Source organism: Tenebrio molitor, chromosome 7 (genome assembly GCF_963966145.1).
Source record: "Tenebrio molitor chromosome 7, icTenMoli1.1, whole genome shotgun sequence".
Lineage (NCBI taxonomy): Eukaryota > Metazoa > Arthropoda > Insecta > Coleoptera > Tenebrionidae > Tenebrio > Tenebrio molitor.
In genome coordinates, this window is record NC_091052.1 from 3086912 (window position 1) to 3105329 (window position 18418).

The 18418-nt window shown below is 34.2% G+C and overlaps 1 protein-coding gene across 2 annotated transcripts in view; it reads left to right on the forward strand.

The window, feature by feature from the left end:
• Nucleotides 1-4364: 4364 nt before the first annotated feature.
• Nucleotides 4365-18418, forward strand: part of foxo (forkhead box, sub-group O) — an 81218-nt gene continuing 67164 nt past the window's right edge. Inside the window, exon 1 of one of the 2 annotated variants that reach the window (XM_069053509.1) lies at nucleotides 4365-5447. In XM_069053509.1, coding sequence (XP_068909610.1) covers nucleotides 5064-5447 — 384 coding nt within the window. In that variant the 5' untranslated portion in view covers nucleotides 4365-5063. The remainder of the gene's footprint in view (nucleotides 5448-18418) is intronic. The other variant, XM_069053508.1, reaches the window with a different exon arrangement.

The window sequence follows — 18418 nt, forward strand, 5'->3', positions numbered from 1 at the left end:
AAATTCTTAATTATGACAGTTATATTTTCACTTTATAGATCTCTACGTTTCTATATGCTCGAACAGTAAGAAAGTTTCGGGTTTAGATAGCTAGTGCTGAAACTTAAGCTATAACTTTATTTCAATCTTGGACATAAATGAAGATGTATTGTGGATGAACCCATTACTGGAATTCCCTTCCAAGCGACTTCGGATTGTTTCAAGTATTTTATCTAAATAGCTACCTCGCTGATCGTGGAGGGCTACTTCGAAAATCCGTAACTACCTTGTCAGGGCACTACTTCTTGTACAAGAGATCTACCGAGTGCTCTTTCCTTATTGAATGGCTTGGAATACTAGAAACGGGGTAGTTATTGACGGAATCTATTGTTAATTGCTTTTTAGATAACCAACAGGAAAAACTGGTATTGACAGGTAATTTTATGCAATCTAATCAAAAATAATATAATTGATTAATATAGTAACACGTCAATGATATATCTTAGTTGCATAAATTAACGTAGATACTGAAAACAACCAATTCAAATGCGGCGTAAATCACTAAATATTGAAGTAACGTTATTCAATTGAATATTTAAAATTAATCTGTAGTACATAGTTTTATATTTTGGAGAATTACTTAGTGGATTAATAACCGAATTCTCTATAAAAATTATGAAATTTAAGGAATAAAGAAATGAATCCCAGCAATGGTGACCCTCTCATGGAACAAGATTAAAAATTCCCGTTGATGATGCGTTTTCAGAACTTGACAGCGTTGTAATAAGGTTAAGGTTGACGCACATTTGCAAAATGTAGGTTTAAAAAATGATTACTACATATAAAGGTAAATTCCTAATATACGTGTATTAGTTTTATTCTTGAGGTTTACGACTGTTGTGGTTAATTTTTTCGGTCATTTGTTGTCACAAATATCTTGATATACCAGATGAATCAAAAAATATTATGCGGTAAATTTTGTTAAAATCGCGTCGTAAAGCGACCCCCGTTTTTTTTATATGACTTCAATAAACAGATTTTAAGAAATAATAAGGGCTCACACCCAATTTACGAATGCAAATATTGAAAGATATAATTTTAACAATGAATGTTTTTGTCAACATTTCGTCACGTTCTTGCCATTTGTATTAAATTCTGGAAGGCAGTCGTTTGAGTTAGCTGGTCTTCAATATCACCGCGGTCGGTAATGATGTTTGCTGTGGTTGCGTGTTGTGTACAACGATTCTTTCTCATTGTCAGCAAAGGTGCTTTCCCATCGTATTATACCTAACTTGTTACTCGGTGAAGTTCTAAATACTCTACCATCCAGTATTTTTCATTTACAATTTTTCATTCAATATTTCTTTCTGAAAGTGATTACTTTTATATTGCGGCGTATGTGTTAGGTAACAATCTAACAATTGCCAATAGGCAATTTTAACGCAAATTAAATCAGTACCTTTAACCACATAAGAATTTCACAATTGTTTTTTTTTTCTGAAAGGAATTTGACAACAACAGTAAGTATGGGGTAATTACAAAACGACGATTCATACTTACTTTACTTGCGTCAGGTATGGTTCATTTTGGTCGTCAGGCAAAGAATTAAAAATTCCACTTACGAGTATTTTGATCATCAGAATAGTACTTTGTACTTGTGGAAACGGATTTGGGAGTTTTAAGATTGACTGTACCCAGAATTTAACTTGATAACATATGTATATTTAGCAATGTATTGATGCCAATTTAATAGGTACATTATTTAGATAACGAGAAAAAACAGAAATATGTATTGTATATGCATATGTATTTATAACAATTACAAATATTACATAGGTATGTGGTGCGTTTCTGTTTTAAAATCTACCAATATTGCTATATAACAAGGTTGTAGTTGCTATGATATGAAGCTGTTGATTGGTTTGATCCATGAAAAATCAATGTTGTTCAATAACAATGCATATTGTTAAATTTTGAAACAGAAAGAAATTATTAACAAAAAGATTCAGCTATAGGGTTGTTTCACTTGTTCAGGTGATTTCAGGTCAATTAATGCACCGTGTAAAAGCGAAAGTTTCATTAAAAATAATTAATTTTTCGACTAATTAAATTTCGCAAAAACTTTCAGTTATTCAAAAACGTAAAACGTACAGTGGTTGACCAAAATAAAATGGGACAAAATAAATTTCGATTGTGTAATTCGATATTTTTACGAACTCCATCTCTCAGGAAACAAGTGTCACAAATTTAAAAAAAAATCTGTTGGCATTTATTTTAGTTTATTCATGGGTATAAATTTGAGAATAAAACGTTTTAATTTACAATGGCAAATCCACGTTCGATTTCCTACTTTAAAAAACCAAATACAAATGAAAAAGTTTACCGACAGTTTTCAAAAACTCACAATCATTTAATTGAACATAGTGACAAGGTGACAAGTAAAAAAAACATAACCTAACTTTTTGTAGATCAATCGTCAAGTCAAATAAAGTTGTAATCTGAGACACATACGTCCCAGTTACACTACCCAAATCTTTGAATTGTGAAACTGTCTAAGCTAACACTTTGTCCTATTTTATTTTGGTCAACGACTGTACAATTGAGGGTCATTTACCCAAGAACCATCATACCTCCCCCCGTAAAATTACAAAATATTTGGAAAACCATTTCTTCAATATTTTTTTGGCTATTATATTCAATTCATGCACAAGGACACGTTAAAATTTAAATCGTAACAAACGTACACGGTTTAGTGAATTTATTTGAAAATTGTTCTAACGCATCAGAACAATGAAGGGAACTACCTCACCAATTTTTAATATTTTTCATATTTATAGGGGAGGGCAATAAATGTTGGTCGACAATGTCATTTTAAAATTTAGTACATAATATTGTTACAAATTAAAATGTCAATAATAGATACACTGAATCGTCAAGCGCTCTTTTTGAAAATTGTTTAAAATCATAGTTCCAACGTCATATTTTGTAAAGTAAGAATAATTTCATTACATATTTAAGTAATTTTGCTTCAGGATAACTTAAGTTTCATTTCATCAATAAAATTTGACACAAAGAACAAAACGACAATTAATGACATATACCTAATCTAATAAGTTATGATAGTGATAGAAACAGAACATTGCCTACTTTAAATTTATTGGTCGCTACTGTACAGTTGGATAAAATATCTTAAAATGCGATAATTGTTTTATTATATTTATTTTTATAAATACGTGACGATATTTCAATTTTTGAAATTAGCGTTTATCAGTTGTGAATATTTCACACACTATAGCAGTAACTTCTGAAATCTAGAAATTTGAAAGAAGTCTTTTTTAGTTGTTTTTTTTTCTAAATTGAAAGGTTACATTTAAATTTTTACATATGTATCTGCCTACATTAGACCGACGTTAGTTGTCAAATATTTTTTGTTCACTAAGCTTTTTACTAAAACTGCAGAGCTCTCTTAATCTCTTTGGTAAAAAAGTCTTAAAAATTATGCTACTTGCATATTTGTTAAATCAGTGCTGTAAATTTTATGTAATTTTTAAGCAAAATCAAATTTTGTAATTCTAAGGTTCTCATGGACAAGTGAGTAAATAGCAGTAAAATTGACTTTCTATAAAATTTTTACGAGTTCATAACGTTTCTGTTATTGTGAACTGGCATTATAAACTTACTAGAAGCTATGTTCGATCACACCCTTATTACATTTTTCTATTTATAACACAAAATCGCACTTATATTTTTTAAATAAAATACATATGTATTAAGTATTTGGTGTAGTGTCAAGGAGCATAATACATATAAGAACAACTGTTCATTTAAAAAGTTACAGTAAAATTATTATCAAAATGTACTTTACTTTTGTGTTTTCAAGCAGAGAAGCTAAGTGACACACATAGTATACAGGGTGAAATCGATATATGTACATCAGAATATTAAAACCCTAGAATCAAGTTAAACAGCAACATTAAAAAAGTATGTCTGAAATGAGAATTTTAAACTTACTGAAAACGTAGCATCAAAACAGAAGTTTTCAAATAGCAGCCGTCCAGGTTTACTTGTAAGAGTTAGTTACTTTAATTGGGTATGTTGGTAGTAAAAAGTAGTATGTGGTGCGGTTGATGTGACACGACCCTTTCATCTTATTAATTTCTTTCATTTCCGATACGTTTTAGGAATTGCAGGCAAACGTGAATTTCCAGCAAGCCAAAAAAGGCATTACGATGCGGACTTTCCGACCGTGCAACGTAATTCGTGAATCTTGTTTTTGTTTCTTTCGGTGGCGCACATGGTGGACTACTTCTTGCGTCACCGCGACAGCTTATGAAAACAATAATATTCGGCGACGTCTGTAATTTGCGATAATGTTTAATCGCAACGACTGACTTGTTTGGCGGATGTGTAATGATCGATTCGTTACGGGAAAAGTGATCCTGATGGTTTGTGAAAATCTCATGTGGAAATCAGGAGATGAGAATGAAAAATTCCTGTCGGACGGTGCATCCACCGGAGGGAAGCTTTTGCTAATTATTCAGGTATAATGTCACGTGCAGGCTCCGGTGCGTGTGCTACAATTACACAATCAAGTGTGCGTGCGTGGCGCCATTTTGTGCGCATGCCCGAGTGGGCATGTCCTCCACCGGCGCTGCAAGCAGAAACTCTGCAGCCGAACCGAAACACACGCCGTGCGAACCTCGTGGCGAAGATACGTTGACGGCAGCCAAGAGCAAGTTGCGCCTTTGAATACGCGATAAACTGCGCCACATCGCGAAGTGTTTGTATTTCACTCGAGCCGGCCCGTTTATCACCGAGATAAGAGGAGACGGTGGATATGGAAGATCAGCGTTGGTCGCACGGTTTCAGTTAGTGTGATGTGCCGGGTCCACCAGGAGTCGCACGCCGGAGATGACTGAACTGTGATTGTCGTGCTACCGTGTCGTATTGCGCCGCAATTTATATTTAGCCGTTTGCGGCCGTTGTGTAACAGTTGAGGCCGTCGAAGGCCGATCAATTCACCTGACTCTCTCGTGTTGTTGCGACACCCTGTGACATTGGCAGTCGTCAGGATAGGGGGTTTTATGAACTACGATTACAAGATGAACCTCAACATCATGGAGCCGCTCGCCGAACTCGACGGCTTCGAGCCCCAAACCCGCGCGCGCTCGAACACGTGGCCGCTGCCCAGGCCGGAGAACTACGTGGAGCCGGGCGAGGAGACGGCGGGCAACAAGTGCGGCCTGCCCGCTGCCCCGGCGCCCGCCGTCGCCGCCGTCGTGCCCGCCAAAAAGAACTCGAGCCGTCGGAACGCTTGGGGCAACCTCAGCTACGCGGACCTCATCACCCAGGCGATCACCTCTTCGGCCGACAAGAGACTGACGTTGTCGCAGATCTACGAGTGGATGGTCCAGAATGTGCCCTACTTCAAAGATAAGGGCGACAGCAACAGCTCGGCGGGATGGAAGGTGTGTATTCCCCACGATTTTTAAATGTTTACAAGTGTGACGTCGGTGTTTCTATTCGCATTCCGCTAAGAACGCACCACGACTGGCCTTGAGCATTTTACGCTCTCGGGACGGCGAGTTCTCAATCGCTGGCCTTGACTTCCACGTGGAATATGTTTTTATACACAATTATTATTACAACCGGACACCACTGCGGTATTCCGAATTGTTGCCGGTTTTTAGATTGTTGCAGTTCTGTTCTCGTTACACGTCGATTTTATAATAATCGTATAAAAGAAACGGCGACCCGAAATCACGCCGAAAACCGCAATGTAATTTTTAAAAAACCGGTGTGAAATATTCCAATTTTCGTAAAAAAAACTTTGCGCTACTTCCTGGACTTTTCAAAACCGTGACATTTATACAGATTTCATTAATCCCAACGTTAAATTAAATCTCTTTATATAAAATTTCCGTTGAAGGTGTTTTTCCATTTCACCTTTTTTAATTTTCAAGATGTGAATTTTAAAGTTTTTATACCTACATGCTTACACATTCTCGTAAAATTGGAACATTTTAATTATATTTTAATTTTACTACTTTTCAAATCGCTTAAAATCTCTAAAATTAGCTTGACGTTTCGTTTTGACACGTTGTGACATTTATCAAAATCCGTTCACACAGGAGAAAATTCTCAAATTCTGACAGTATCGAACAAAATAGTTATTTATGTATTAAGGGCATAATCAGAAGATTATGGCACCAGGGAATGTTTAAATCCCGAGGAAGGAGGGCTTTTAAATTTCCGAGGGCCATAATCGACAATTATGCCCGTGGTAGATACAACGTTTTATAATTTTATAATTTCTAAAAGATTCAAACAAATATTTAGTATTCCTTAAAAGAAATCAACTAAAAGTTGTGTCCATGCAAATTTAGTTAGCTATTTTGATGTTAGGGTTACTGTGTATAATGTATGATTTTCTTTAATAAAATAATGTTTGATACTATTGTTTGAATAATTAAACCAACCGTTGCTTGACAGATTTTTGACAGATCTGTGCCATAAAGGCCAATTTATGCCTTCATTTGGGGGCGTATAAAGACGATTATTGACTAAAATAGAATAGTAGTATTTTATTTAACGAGTTCGTGTGTAAATTAGGCTTTTTTGGCATGAGTGGGCCAGTTTAAAGGCCCACAAGTGCCAAAAAATGCCCAATTTACACAAAAACGAGTTGAATACAACGGTTTTTTTTTGTTCGACGAGCTCCTTAAAGGCTCTAAATCGCTTAAAATCTTTAAAATTACCTTGACTTACTTTGAGGATAAATTTAAATGAACACCCGACACAACGGGTGTTGTTTTTTTTAAATTTGGCGTTGAAGAGTCGATTGTGAACGCACCACCGGATTACAACTCTGATCATCTGTATATGCCGCGCAATTTTTAATATTGTTAAGTCAACGTGCAATTATAAAAAAAATTAAATGCACGCTTATGAAATGTCATACAATTATCAACTCTACCCCACCCACATAAATTTTCGTATATAGTCGCCATACTTACCCACAATCATTTTGAATCACCCAATACCGAGTGATCTCTAAGAATGACTGAGTCTGTTGGCAATGAAACAATTGAACAATATTGGTGTTTTTTTGTCTTGTAATTGACACTGACCGGGTGTTTTAACTTGACACGACATTAAAAAAAAAGTTAGGTTATTTGGGTTGTTTATGCTATTACAAAAATGAACCTTTGATGGTAAATTTCAAATGTATCTGTCAACACTGTCAAAGCTGACAACCGAAATGCGTGTAGGTTACAGTGGCACCAAAATCATTCAAAATTTCATTGCTGCCAACAGATTCAGTCATTCTTGATCACCCAGTATGTTTCTATTCATTTAACACGTGATTAAAAAAAAAAACATAATACAGTTACCTTGAAAAACAAAATTCAACGTCTTAGCATAATTCATGCAATTTTTATGTAAATATGTGTTATTAGAGAATTGTCACTTGCCCATTGCCAAGTAGGATTCCAGCATAATTTTTTTATGGTCTAAAATAGAAACCATCTTGTGAAAATAGTAAAACACATGTTACTGTTTAGCGCTTAATAAAATACTGGAACGAGAGTAATGACATTTCAGATAAGAATTTAGCCAAGACACTGACTTTTGTTTTTCATGGATAACTTTGATGGCTTTTTTTATTACATATCTATATGAGTATTAGTACTAAATTTTAATTGAATTTAAGGATTAACAAAAATTGCTGCAGTCGATGCATTCTCTAAGCATTTCTGTTATAATCGTAATATGTAATCACAATCGTACCAATTATTATTATTAGAGTGCAATTTTTCTCTGTATTAATTTAAAATACATATGCGTTTAACTTCAATAATATGTTGTAAAAACGAACATACTATCACGCTTCCATTCATAATGTATAATTATGTTAACGTGTGTAATGTATCTGTTATCTTCGAGTATTTAAATTTTCTCTTTGTTTTTTTTTTATTTTTCTAAGCTTTTACTTGTAGAATAAAAAATAGTAGATATAGTGCAAACATAATGACTGTGTTGTTGTCTAGTCGTACAGTGGCCGGCAAAAAAAGTTAGCCATCATTTAAATGTCAGTGTCATTAAAGCATTAATTACACATTTGGATTTTGACGTGACAGAAAAGTGATGGCTAGTTTTTATTGCCGGCTATTGTACATGTATTTTTTTCGAAGATTCGCAAGATGTGTTTGAATGTCTTTAAACGGACGTTAAAATACAGGGAGTTTGTAAAAACTCACGTGTTGTAGTATACAAACGTCAATAAATCTAACAAACCGGAAGCGTAGACATGTTTTTGATTTTTATGCAAATATCAGCACCGTCAAAACAAACATTATTATTGTTTAGAAAACCGTAGTAAACAAGTTGTGAATTTTCACCGCATACCACCACTACTTTATTACACTTCATTCATTCAATGGATGAGTCGCTCTGCATCGAACCGAGAAGACGAACTCCCATTCTTGATCGCATTTCGAACATTTTCGAGTCGATTTTTTTTGGTTGCTTTGAGCCGTCTGATGGGATTTTAGTTCTTCGTCCAGCAAAGAACTAACTCCTTTCTTGATGACTCAGAATAAAACAGGCCAGACTCGACAATTTTCTTGGCGATAAAAGTAATGAGGTTGGATAAAAAATAATATTAATGCAAAGCAGTTCTCATCTAGTTCAACGAAAGTGTGTTTTTTTCGAGAAATTAGACAGTAATAATTCGTTGTGTTTTTGTGATGTGCGACTGCGAGTAGGATAGACTGGCACCACAATTCTCATCACGTGTCTTCCATTATCATGTAGTTTATATGCAAAATAGAGGAAGGTTACACTCTCGCTAGTTTATAAAACTTATTGGCAAATTTAATTTCAACTTGTGCCAACTAAGTACATGTACTCTCGCACGTTCGTTTTTATTTTTCGCGATACGCCGTACTTTAATCTTAATGAAGAAAAATTGAAGAGAGTAATAAATAGTTCGTGACGAAGGCCGTTGTTGATTTACAACAACGCCAGGACAACGCATAACGTAATAAATTGTTCAATTAGTTATCGATAATTTAATAGATGTAAAGTAATTGAATTCAAAGACCCAGTCTTGTCTTACTTAAGAAACGATTCGAGCGAATTTTATTTCCATTCGAATAGTTCAAGTATTTTACGAATTGCAAGAACGCACCATAAACTCCGGTTAATTAAATTCGGTCTCGGTCCGTATCCGCAAAGACAATTTTTTCAATTTGTACCTCTTCAGATTCCAGGCAGTAAATTTCAATATGACACCTCAGGAACACGGATCGAGTGTAACCCTTTTAAACGCCATAAAATCGAAGAGAAGCCTTTTTTATCACAGTCAATTAATTAATGCAAACGAGCTTTGTAATTTTATTGCCTATTCCTGCTTGCTACGTTACAATTTCTGAACGTGCGAGTTTTCCATGGACTTTGGAACAGTGAATGCGTCGGAAATGTGCAATTTCTGTTTATTAAATTCCTGTAAATTGCATATCGAATTTAAATATTCGACAGGCAGTCGGTGGAATGCATGCGGTTAGCTGAAGTTTAAAATTAGGCGGGCCGTATTGAGGACACGGTGACACGTTTCACTTTTAATAATACCACGGACTCGATCTTTCCCGCCGCCCCATAACTTATCGGCGTCTGAAATACTAATGGAGATTAATTTTTTCTAATATTTCTAAAAGTGAGGATCGCCACGGTCGTCAGCTTGTAATTCAAAGCAAGATACTAATTTTGCAAGCACACCGGCACACAAATTGGTAGATTGTAGAAGAATACAATTTCTGTCGGTGAGTAAATGGCGTCCTTCACCTTCCTTCGTTTGTTTGTTTCGGAACCACTTCTAAAGCTTAATTAATTGCTGCCCAGGCTTAATTCAAATTAAAGTCATCTATTATAGATTCAAGTTTAAAATAATTTCTAATCAAATGAAAAATTTGAGCACTGCAAGTCTGTTGTTGCATTTAAATCTTTCAATGTGGGTTTGGGTCAACTTTTCTTTCACAGTAATTGTTTTCTTTTCAAAGCAAAATCGGTTTTATGACCCCTCATTACTTAGGTTGTAAATTTAAGGGACCCTTGTTAGTGATTTATGAGGTCTTTGCGTTATTGGGAACGATTCTTGACCATAAAATGTGTGAGGCATCCGTTCAACAAAGAATTTTTTAAGCAGTCTTGATTTTTGGATGAAGAAATGGGTTGGTTGATTTTCTTTCTCGTGTTGTAGTGAGAATTTCATAAATAATAACACATTTAACGAAATGATAATGTGATAACAGTTTTATTATTGTAAATTGATCGAACACTGTAGACTGTTTTTTTATATAAATAGTACTATTATTTTTATCTGTCTTGTTTGTTTCAAAATTTCGACAAGCCAATTCTGGAAATCGAATTTAGTCATAATCAAATCTTGAGTCAACAAATTAAAAATCTTAATTGCGAAATTACTTAGGTATTGTGTATAGATTAGGGAGATATACGAGTATCTTACCTATTCGAAAAATCCAGCTATCACTTCCAAATTCCAGACGAAATTCGTTTTGTTGTTTTCTGCAGTTTCGACAATTCTAAAAAAGTCGTGGTAAGGAAATGAATGAATCTTTTACGATTGGACTTTTTTTTTGTGTCACAAAACTAGTAAAACGTTCTTAATTTTTGCACATCAAACATGGCAATAGCTATCACATGATTATAAAAGGTTAAGACCTTTATTCCCATTTGCGATTATTTGTTAACATTACATATGTTTTGATGTTCAATTAATGTTACTTGATTGGATATTGCACTATAAAATCGTGGAATTATTCAGTGGGAGATGGAAATTATGTATAAAATTTTGGCCTTCAAGAACGCTGTCATTAAATTTGCCGTGACTTGCAAGTTCGAAACGGTTCAAATAGATATTTTAAGAGCATGTTTAATAATTACTGAACTTGAAACCATATCCTTCCTGGATTTCACGCACGTGTCACGTTTTTCGGATACATTTTTTTCCTTTAGAATTGTCACCTGACGGTATAAAGACACGACAATTATTAGCGAAAGCTTAGTACTAATAAATAAGAGACTTAACACCTTACGAAAAAACATATTTTGAACTGGTATTTTTGAGAATTACGTTGCCTACTAAGAAAGACGCGCGTAAGGTTGTTATTTGTTTACTTTTTAATCTAATCTCAGTCCACAAGTCTGATTTTTGCACGCGAAAATTTATCTTTTATTGTAAATAAACTTTTTTGACCTTGGAATCAGGTGAAATTATGTCGGTGTTGAGAATTTTGACGTGAGATAGGTTCTTGGTGGTTCGAACTGTTGCACAAATTCAAAATTAATTCTCCACGTGCCAATTGAGAAAACATTGCTTCGAAAGACCATCCTTGTCCTTTTTTAAGCTTTTTGCAATGTAAATCGCAGTGTTCCCCAATAATTATGCTAATACTGGCAAAACCAAATCTAATCTCGCAAACAGAACACAATCTGAATTAGACTTTTGTTCAGACTGTCAAGGGATTTTCTCTATTTTGGATTTAAATTGTAGAATGTTATAGTACGTACTTCGTCAACATTACGCAACTAGTTTATTATACAGTGTCTATTATTAAGCAAATTCAATGTCATATTCACCGTCACAACATTTTCATTGCGCATGTCTATCAAGACGAGCCTCCGATTTCTAATTTTAGTTTTTCTTTTTATCAATTAATATTAACTTACAAACATAACCAAATCGTCGGAAATGGTTCCTTCTAGAAAAAAATGCACAACGATGTAGCAAGTTTATTAATAGAGATGTGGGTGAATTTTCAAGATTAAAGAAATCTTACTAGTTCGGCGACTACCCACGAACACCCGTCACCTGTTTTGAATATTTTCCCTGATTGAATAGTATTCGAATCATAAATATTACAGAAATGCTTTTCTGTATTTATGTTAATTACAGTTGCAAGTTTTCATTCAGATAAAAGTCAAGGTAGTTGAGTATTTATGTTATTACGACAAATCGAAATGGGAAACTAGTTTTTCTTTGGTTTTTACACTCGTAAATTAGTTCGTTTAAAAACGCGTGCAGTTACTTGATAACGACACCACTTAATTGGCATGCTAAAATGCGGAAATTTTTTTACACGAGTATTGCATTTAAATTTATTTAAAAAGAAACTAGCCGAATTGACGAAAGCGATATTCTTTAGTTACCATTTTTTGGTTCATAATTGGTGGGAGTGGATTCGAATAATTGGAAACTTGGCATGTGCTGCCACAATTGTCACATCAAAAGAGAACAGTAATCCACATTATTCCTGCTAATTGGCTACAACGTTTCTAAGTGCGAGGCCATTTTTTTTGTTACGTCTTAAAATAGGTTTTCGAATTAGTTTTGTACTAATTGATCTTAACGTCTAATTTAAATGGTTCACTGTGTATATACAGATTGCACTTTGTTTAGTTTATTCAACAAATAATGAGGTAGTTGAACTTGGCTAGACAATTTGTTATTAATCGTTTTTAAGTGCAGACAAACAAACAAAAAAAGCATTTGCATAAATGCTATAAATTAAGCAAACAACATGACACGACATCATTAGTCAAAAATCCAAAATTTTGCAACGACCAGCTTACTTTGAAAAATATTGTAGCGTTGTTAGATCCATTTCAGTTTAATTAAAACACGATTTAAAACTATTACTTTGATGACGTTCGTTAAAGCGTCGGTTAAAAATAAATACCTGTCTGTAGTTTGTATATAATTTTTTTAATTTGGTTGTTGCTGTTGTGTAACTAACTTTAGTAGAGGCTTTTAACCCGCATAGTGAAGATATATACAATGCATTTTACTATTGTTTTTAAATTTTGCTTCGTTATTATCAAGTTAATGAAAACGTGCAAATTATTTCTATTTGTTAAAAATGTTTCAACGGCAACAGTCAAGTTTAACAAAAAAAAAAATATTTTGCAAAATCTGTTAACTAAGGGCCTGATTTCAAGTTGACTTGCGACGGTCGCACTTATTGTTGTCATGGTAGCGTCGCAAGAGAGAAAGATGACGCAAATTGGTAATTAATGTGTAGGACAAAGATAACTATACATTTGCGCTGCACCACCTATTTGCGACCATGACCATGAAATCGGGCCCTTAGTAATTTTTGAATTATAAACCCCATAAATTGTGACTGTAGGAAACAGGAAGAACGCTGTGCAACGTGAGGCTAATGCCAATATCGCATTGTGTTCCAAAAGAATTATAGTTTTGTCGTTTTATATTTATATTTTAATAACATGTACATCAGTCACTTTGACTTAATCTATAAGTGATGGGACATTTGTGTAATTTACTTGTTTTGTTTTTGCGTTTTACTTGAGTGTCGATTCATAAAGGGAGAAACTGTTGCAGATTGAATGAACCGATTAAAAACGATCGTAGTAAAAATAATTAAATCTCTAGGACGTGATTATTCATTCACCTTAGGAGTGGCAAACATTACAAAATTGCCACAGTAAATGTTTAAAACCTCACTCCACGTGTCTTAAGTACGCAGGCAGGTATAATACATTCACCGTGACATTGAATCTTAATTCAATGAAAACTATTAATTTTTTTGCGGAACACTATCGAAAGAAGATGTTTCGCGAATGGTGCGCAATTTAACAAGAATTATGCAAGTTCATGTCCTAAACATTTGGACGAGCACATCGTCGATCATCGCACACATTATCGGCTAATAATGGACAATTAATTTTTGTTCGGTATTGTTGCAGAAAGTAAGAGAATCACTTCCACGAAACAAGTGAAAATATTTTTCTAAACGCCACAATCATTGATTAGTCGGTTAAATCAAATGTGTTATTGGAAATCGCTAATAATAATAAAAGATAGCGTTTTTGTATTTTTGAAAGGTGTTAATTATCTAGTGTGATTATTATTATCAGGCGTTTACTACGCAGCGGATTTTTGAAGTCTTGAAGTCGCGGGTTGGTGTGGCGAGACATTAGGGGAAATCTGTTTTTGGCAGGGGTTCAAAATTCCAAAAACTACAGTCATTTACATTGTAAAAATCGAATTTGGAGTGTTTAGATCAAAGATAAAAAATCTTGTAAAATTGAACGGTAGAGAAACATTTCCTGAGGATTATTTATTAGATAGCGGACATGTTTTTATGAAATTTTTATACTGATAAGTTTTTAGAAAATATCGGGGCTCTAGATAAGTTTAATTTCCCAGATTATTCATGAGATTGTCTCGACAAAACGATAACCGCGCCAGCGTATCCTGTACTGGTCTGGTGTGTATCATTTTTAGCAATCATTGTTTGTTTACTTTGCGTTTAATTGATTAAGTTGGTGCGACTGGCACCGACCAATTTAATTAATAAAATACACTGTTTCACTTTTGTTAAATAGAAAAACATGCAAACCAGAAGCTTAACGCAAATCCTAGCCGTGTAAACAACTAATTAATGTAGAGAATGGGAAAAATCCATCGCGTGTACGTTTTGACAGTTCGTGCGGCGTCGGTTTTCTTTTCGTCGTTCGATGTTTGTTGACGTTTTTAAACTTTGCTCTGTTATTTCGTCTACAACTAAAATGGTGCGTAATATGGCAACACTGTGACGTCACATAATATCATTGGAAGGTCGACGTTTTCGAACGCCGACTTTGCACGGGTTAACACACATGTAAACATAACCAAACTAATTTCCAAGTTGCAGTGGCGCTGCCACGTCTTGGTCCAATTAACATTTCTTGCTGTCGAAATAATTTTGCCTAGTCACTTTAATTGGCAACCAACGTTGACCGTGTTTGGGCGTCTCCCAAAATTTATACGGCCGCATTTTTCACAATATCCAAAAATGCGTTGTATCGGTTTCCGGGAAACGTGTTGTCTGACCTTTTCTGAAAGTTCTCCACGTGCGCAGATAAATCGAATAAATACAATAAATTCGCGCGAATTTTTTACCTCCTATCAGATAAGTTCAGGCATTACTGTGGAATTGTAGACGCATTCAAATGATGTCGGCCGTTTTTTTTTTACACTGGCAGGATCGTTTTACATGACGAAAAGATGACCTCGATTAATATGCTTGTGCAATAACGTATGTAAAAGACGCTGGGAGCAGCGGGAAAACCAAAGTTCGTTTCGATTCTCAGATCGTTTAATTACTTCTGTTAACACTAAAAACCGTGAAATCTTGAAATTTTGTGATTCACCGCACGTGGAGAATGTGAAGAGGAGTGGTGGAGGTGGATGATCCTGGTCAAACCAGAACCGAACATTCTTCTTGTGTTTTTTTTACCATTGAATTAATTGGTTAATTCCGATAGTTATTGCATAAAAACATCAGCTATTTAATACGTACGTATGTGGGTATTTAGGTGGATTTTATAATTGTTCGAAGCGACTCCAGTGACATCTAACTTAAATTAATTAATCCGCTTGATGGCCACCAGTAACGAGAAAAAATCTTTATAAAAGCCATCGTTCAGCTTTTCTCGATAATTATATTTCATGTTAATGCGATCTGATGTCATTTAAGTGAAGGTCGTAGATATGAACACTTCTGATGCTAACCAATAAAACTTCTCCCATAAATCATATTTTAAATTTAATGGATGTAAGTATTAGGAACAGTTTTACATGATAATCTTATTTAATGATGCAGCATCTAATCTCGATGCTCCCTAGTAAGAAAAAGGAATTTCAATAAAGAATAATTTCTTCCTCGTGTTATTGATGAGAGTAGCAGACTCATGGTCTTTTGTTGCCAAAAAGATTCATGATTTTTTATATCAAAAACAGTATGATGTGCTGAATGTGTAATTGTGTAGTTTTGTTCCTGCATAGATGGATGGTGCCTGTTCATTTAAAATGCATACTTTATGTGGAAATGTATTAATTGAGATTGTCTCAGAAAAGAATGCTCAAAAACGGCATTAATCGAACACAAGTTAAGTGCATTCGTACTGTGGTGGAAGTACAGTGACGGTTTTCGTAAATTGATTTTGAAAATAAATCACTGGATCGATTACTCGCTTGATCGATTTTATAAAGTTATAATCGATCCTTAAATCTAGTTGCAGTGACCATCGCGCAGTTAATGGCAGCTCTTATTTCCAGTTTAATAGATATTTTGATTTACGGCCCAAAATTTGCAATTTTAAGTAGCCACTTGTGTTGAATTTTTATATGGGCATCGTAATTTTGGATGTTAAGGATCGTTACAGATTACTTTATGGAAGAAATGAATTTTAAAGGAGTAATGGGCAACGATTTTTAGAAATTGTATACATAATCTTTGCCTGAGACTTCTACTTTTTTTTTCTAACGGCTTACCAGTAAATTATTAAAAGTAACAATGTGTGCTACAAATTGAACAATTCATTTTTACATAATATATAATACATATAATTATCTTCTGAAACTGCGTTCTTCTAAAAACTACTTTTCTTATAATGTATGTATGCAAAGAACGTATTTTAAAGGTTTCTGTGTAGTATACCTAATGCAGTTCTAATCTATGGTAAATGTGACATTTACAATGATATTCTAAGTTGAAATGTATTTACGTCAGAAATAATACTGGTTATTATTTATTAAAAAAAAGTGGCGTATTAAATTTCGTTCCTTTAATTCTGTATTTCAGTTAGTCTTGCCCAAATAGTTTAATTCTTTGGTGCAATAATAATAATAATTTGCATTTATATAACATGTTTTGACACTGTGAATTAGTTAATGATTTGGGTGTATTTTTTGATGTTAATTTTAACCACTATGTCAGTGAAATAATGTCAGCGTCTTCCCCCTTGGATTTTATAATCCTAACTTTACACCAACTCTATACTAGCTGTAAATTATATTTGTTAATATAATAAAAATTTTATATAATTTATTTATTGTTTATTTTATCAAAACTTAAGTATCCTTTCCTAATTTGGTTTTAAGGGAACTTAAAATTTCTATGGTTTAAAATTTATAGGGTTCACACGCCACGTGGTTTTGATCATATAGTGTTACTAAATTCTTATTCAATTACTTCGTCATTAGTGGTATTGTTACCAAAGTAGTAAGGAGCAAATAGATAATTACGTGAAGCAATGACAACCCCCCAAATCCCAGTCCAGCTTGAGCACAAGCCACGCTTCTGCTGTTTCTCAAATAATATTAATTGTTACTGTCAAATTGTCCAAGAGGCTCGAGACCAGTCCCTAAGAACTGTTCGAACTAAAATGCGAAATTGTACGCAGAACATTCAATATAGGAATTAGTTCTGCATATTGAATCGGGTTTGATGGTCTGGTACAAATCAGTGACGCAAACATTGAAAAACCGTCCAATGATGTGATTTCTTACGATTGTACTACCCGAAGGTAAGCCACTTGCTTCATCCGCTTCTTGGAGAACTGTAAAATACCTCGCCCATGATTCCACAGTTTTTTTTGCAAAACAAAGTCAATTTGATACAACTGAAAATGTTAATTTTTCACAGATTTTAGAAATGTTACTTTGATATTTGTCGATGAAAATAATTTCGAATAAAATTATGGGTATAGGTACTACGTACTTAGTGAAACAAATTCGGCACACGATACCCTAATGCGTTATTCAAAGTCTGAGTTTATTTCTCTATTTGATTATTCGTTGTTTTTGCCTATAGCTACTAGGAACGAAGTACATTTTTGAAATACTGCTTGTTTTTTTCTTATTATTGAAAAAAGAAGCATTATTTATTTTATTTTGCTAGACACCCACATTTTACACGACATCCACGTCGGACTTTTGTTCATATTATGACATTGAGGATTACGGACAAAGCTGAAATGAAGTAATGAAGCTATGAAGTATTGAAGGGAACGCGGCCTCCTTGACGATCACCCATGCAAACACCGACCGCGTCCTACACTGCCTAACTCTATTAATTACACTTATTATTAACAAATGTAAGGAGAAAATGAAAAGAATACTTTTTTTAACGTCGTCAAAAAAAGTGCAAGTTTTTTCATTCGTTTGCATTCATAAAATATGTGATTTTTGAATCGGTTAAAAAGCGTTAAAAAAAGTGCCATAGCGATTCATTTTTGCCTGCATTTTGCGTTGAAAAAAGTGCCGTAGCGTGTCATTTTTTAACGCAATTATAAATTTTTTTTGTTCGACACTGTCAGAATTTGAGAATTTTCTCCTCTGTGAACGGATTTTGATAAATGTCACAACTTGTCAAAACGAAACGTCAAGCTAATTTTAAAGATTCACACAGGAGAAAATTTTCAAATTTTGAGTGTCGAAAAAAATTGTTATCTAATCTTACGGGCGCCACAAAAAAATTTGTATGCAACTCGTTAGTAAAGTGTCTTTTTTTTACTCGGCGGATTTGCGCACTCGCTTCGCTCGAGCGGCAAATTTTCCTTCTCGTAA